The 2,881-nt window shown below is 45.1% G+C and overlaps 1 protein-coding gene across 1 annotated transcript in view; it reads right to left on the bottom strand.

The window, feature by feature from the left end:
- Positions 1-2,881, bottom strand: part of MIA3 (melanoma inhibitory activity family, member 3) — a 35,487-nt gene that overhangs the window by 21,625 nt on the left and 10,981 nt on the right. The window contains exon 5 of the mRNA XM_014539915.1: positions 1,333-1,448. Within this exon, the coding sequence (XP_014395401.1) occupies positions 1,333-1,448 (116 nt within the window). The remainder of the gene's footprint in view (positions 1-1,332; positions 1,449-2,881) is intronic.

Here is a 2,881-nt window from a genome sequence, read left to right as displayed (position 1 = left end):
TGGGCCGTACAAAATGATCATCTTAAAAATTAGCCCGAAATATTTGGTCAGACATTTAATTCACTCACCCCTAATGCCTTGGCAGGGCCGGACCTTACACAGCCTGAGGGCCAGGCGTTCCCCACCCCTGTAATCTAAATGATGTATCTGGGATTTGAAACCAGATCATCCTGGCTCAAAACCCATGCATTTTACAGAACAAAAAAACTCCTCTTTCCTACACAAGTTTTGAAATAACAGAACCGGGAGGAAAAGTATTTTCGTAGGGGAGGATACTTTCTCTGTAGCTTCAAATAATTGACCAAGAAAAACCACCCCATTTCAACGAACACCACAAGGGGGAGCTATGACCTAAAAAGCTTAGGTAAAATAGATGAAATATCTCATTTGGGTCATGACTTCCTTTAGGAAGATAAATCTGAATGAATATTTTACCATAAGTGACTCTTTCTGAGAAACAAATCTGACCATACCGACCCCCATCCCTAACAGTGTAACACACCAAGATATATAACTTCCTTTATGCCTGACCATTACTCTGCATTTGAATGACACAACAAAGCTTCCCTGGCTCCCCCAAATAAACTTTTCTTTATGCCTCCATCTGCTCGAACATGTTATTTCTTCTGACTGCACACTGCCCGGTCTCTCCTCCACACCCACCCCAGCCCCTCACCCCCACCGTCCTTCTATTCAACAACAAACTACACATCAAACTCCCACTGGCCCTTCAACTCTGCCCCAAACATGTCTCAGCCCACTTCTGACCTTCTCTGACCTTTCTCCCACCACAGCGAATCGATTTATTCAACACAGTGCTCACCACCAGGTAAACACTCTCTTTCGGCCTGTATGAAAGTATGTTCAGGTGGATGTCTCTATTTCCTTGCCGTGTTTTGCAGCGGTGCATGTGCCCAACTCGGGCACACAGAAATCCTCCTAAGTGCTGCGCTGACCTAAGAGCCCATCAGAGTCACGTAGCTGAGGCCCTCTTCAAAGAATCGGGAGTCAATTTCAGAAAAACACCTTAGCTTTCTCACCTCATGCTCGAAATCAACTTAAAAACTGTAATCAGCCGAAACCGGTTTGGCTCAGTGGATAGAGCGTCGGCCTGCGGACTGAAAGGTCCCAGGTTCGATTCCGGCCAAGGGCATGTACCTGGGTTGCGGGCACATCCCCAGTAGGAGATGTGCAGGAGGCAGCTGATCAATGTTTCTAACTCTCTATCTCTCCCTTCCTCTCTGTAAAAAATCAATAAAATATATTTTTAAAAAAATAAAAAAACTGTATCATCAACATTCTATTTGAGAAAACCATGTCTGTCAAACTTACCGTCTTAGTCAAATAAACCATGACAGGCGTGGCGCTAGCTGGCTCTTCGGCATGTACTTCTAGTTGCTCTTTTCCATCAACAGCATAGTCAGGAGTGCTTTCGGTTACAAATATCCCTAAAGTTGAGGGGGGGAAAGGAATATGTTATTGTACGCTTTAGAATAAGAATTGTTTCTCTTCACTTACAATATTTACGAGTGCCCACTATATAGTAGTCACTGTGCCGGGACCTGTGGCTGTTAAAAGACGATTATATAGAGAGGAAATCTCAGAATTCCCATTGGGGCCAGCAAAGCCTTCAGTTATAAAGGAACATAGCTCCGCCCTCGCTGGTGTGGCTCAGTTGGTTGGGATTAATCCTGGGCACCTAAAGGTTGCCCGTTCGATTCCCAGACAGAGCACATGCCTGGGTTGTGGGCTCAAATCCCGATATTTTGCTCTCTCCCTCTCCCTTCCTCTCTCTCTAAAAAAAATGTTGTTTTTAAAACAACTTTCTCAGTTCAGACGAAATGAGTTGCTCTCCCACTAGACGTTCGCTGTGCTCTGTGATCCAGTTACTGTTCACAAGTGTCCGTCTCCACTGGACCATCCCACCCTGCTACGTTCTGTACTGTTTCCTGAACTCGTACAGTATAACGACATATGGACATAAATACCCCGTCCCCGTGTTTTTTTATATATATTTTTTATTGATTTTTACAGAGAGGAAGGAAGAGGGATAGAGAGCTAGAAACATCGATGAGAGAGAAACATCGGTCAGCTGCCTCCTGCACACCCCCTACCAGGGAGGTGCCCGCAACTAAGGTGCATGCCCTTGACTGGAATCGAACCTGGGACCTTGTAGTCAGCAGGCCGATGCTCTATCCACTGAGCCAAACCAGTTAGGGCCCTTCCCTGTTTTAAAAAAAGTTTTTTTTACCATGTCCAGGTAGCATATCAACAAAAGAACTGAGCTACACTGTGTTCTACTTCGGGGGAGGTGGAGTGTGGAATGGGTGTGAAACACTGAATTTGTGAGTTTTGGAGCAGCGGTTCTCAAACTTTCAACCAATCAGAATTTCCTGGAGGGCTCGTTAAACTCTGATTGCTGGTCTCCACCCTGAGAGTTTCTGCTGCTGCTGATCTGGTTGAAACTGTTTTAGAGCCTAAGGCTTTTAAAGTACATTTTAGTTTAAAATGATTTGCCTGCCAAAACCGATTTGGCTCAGTGGATAGAGGTCGGCCTGCGGACTGAAAGGTCCCAGGTTCGATTCCGGTCAAGGGCATGTACCTTGGTTGCGGACACATCCCGAGTGGGAGGTGTGCAGGAGGTAGCTGATCGATGATTCTCTCTCATCGATGTTTCTAACTCTCTATCTCTCTCCCTTCCTCTCTGTAGAAAATTAATAAAATATATTTTTTAAAAAATAAATAAAAATAAAATAAAATAAAATGATTTGCCTAAGCCAGTGGTCAGCAAACTGCGGCTCGGCAAACTGCTGCTCAGCAAACTGCAGCTCGCAAGCCACACGCAGCTCTTTGGCCCCTTGAGTGTGGCTCTTGCACCAAA

This window comes from Myotis brandtii, unplaced genomic scaffold (assembly GCF_000412655.1).
Source record: "Myotis brandtii unplaced genomic scaffold, ASM41265v1 scaffold231, whole genome shotgun sequence".
In the NCBI taxonomy this organism is placed as follows: Eukaryota; Metazoa; Chordata; class Mammalia; order Chiroptera; family Vespertilionidae; genus Myotis; species Myotis brandtii.
This window is presented reverse-complemented; position numbering and strand designations above follow the sequence as displayed.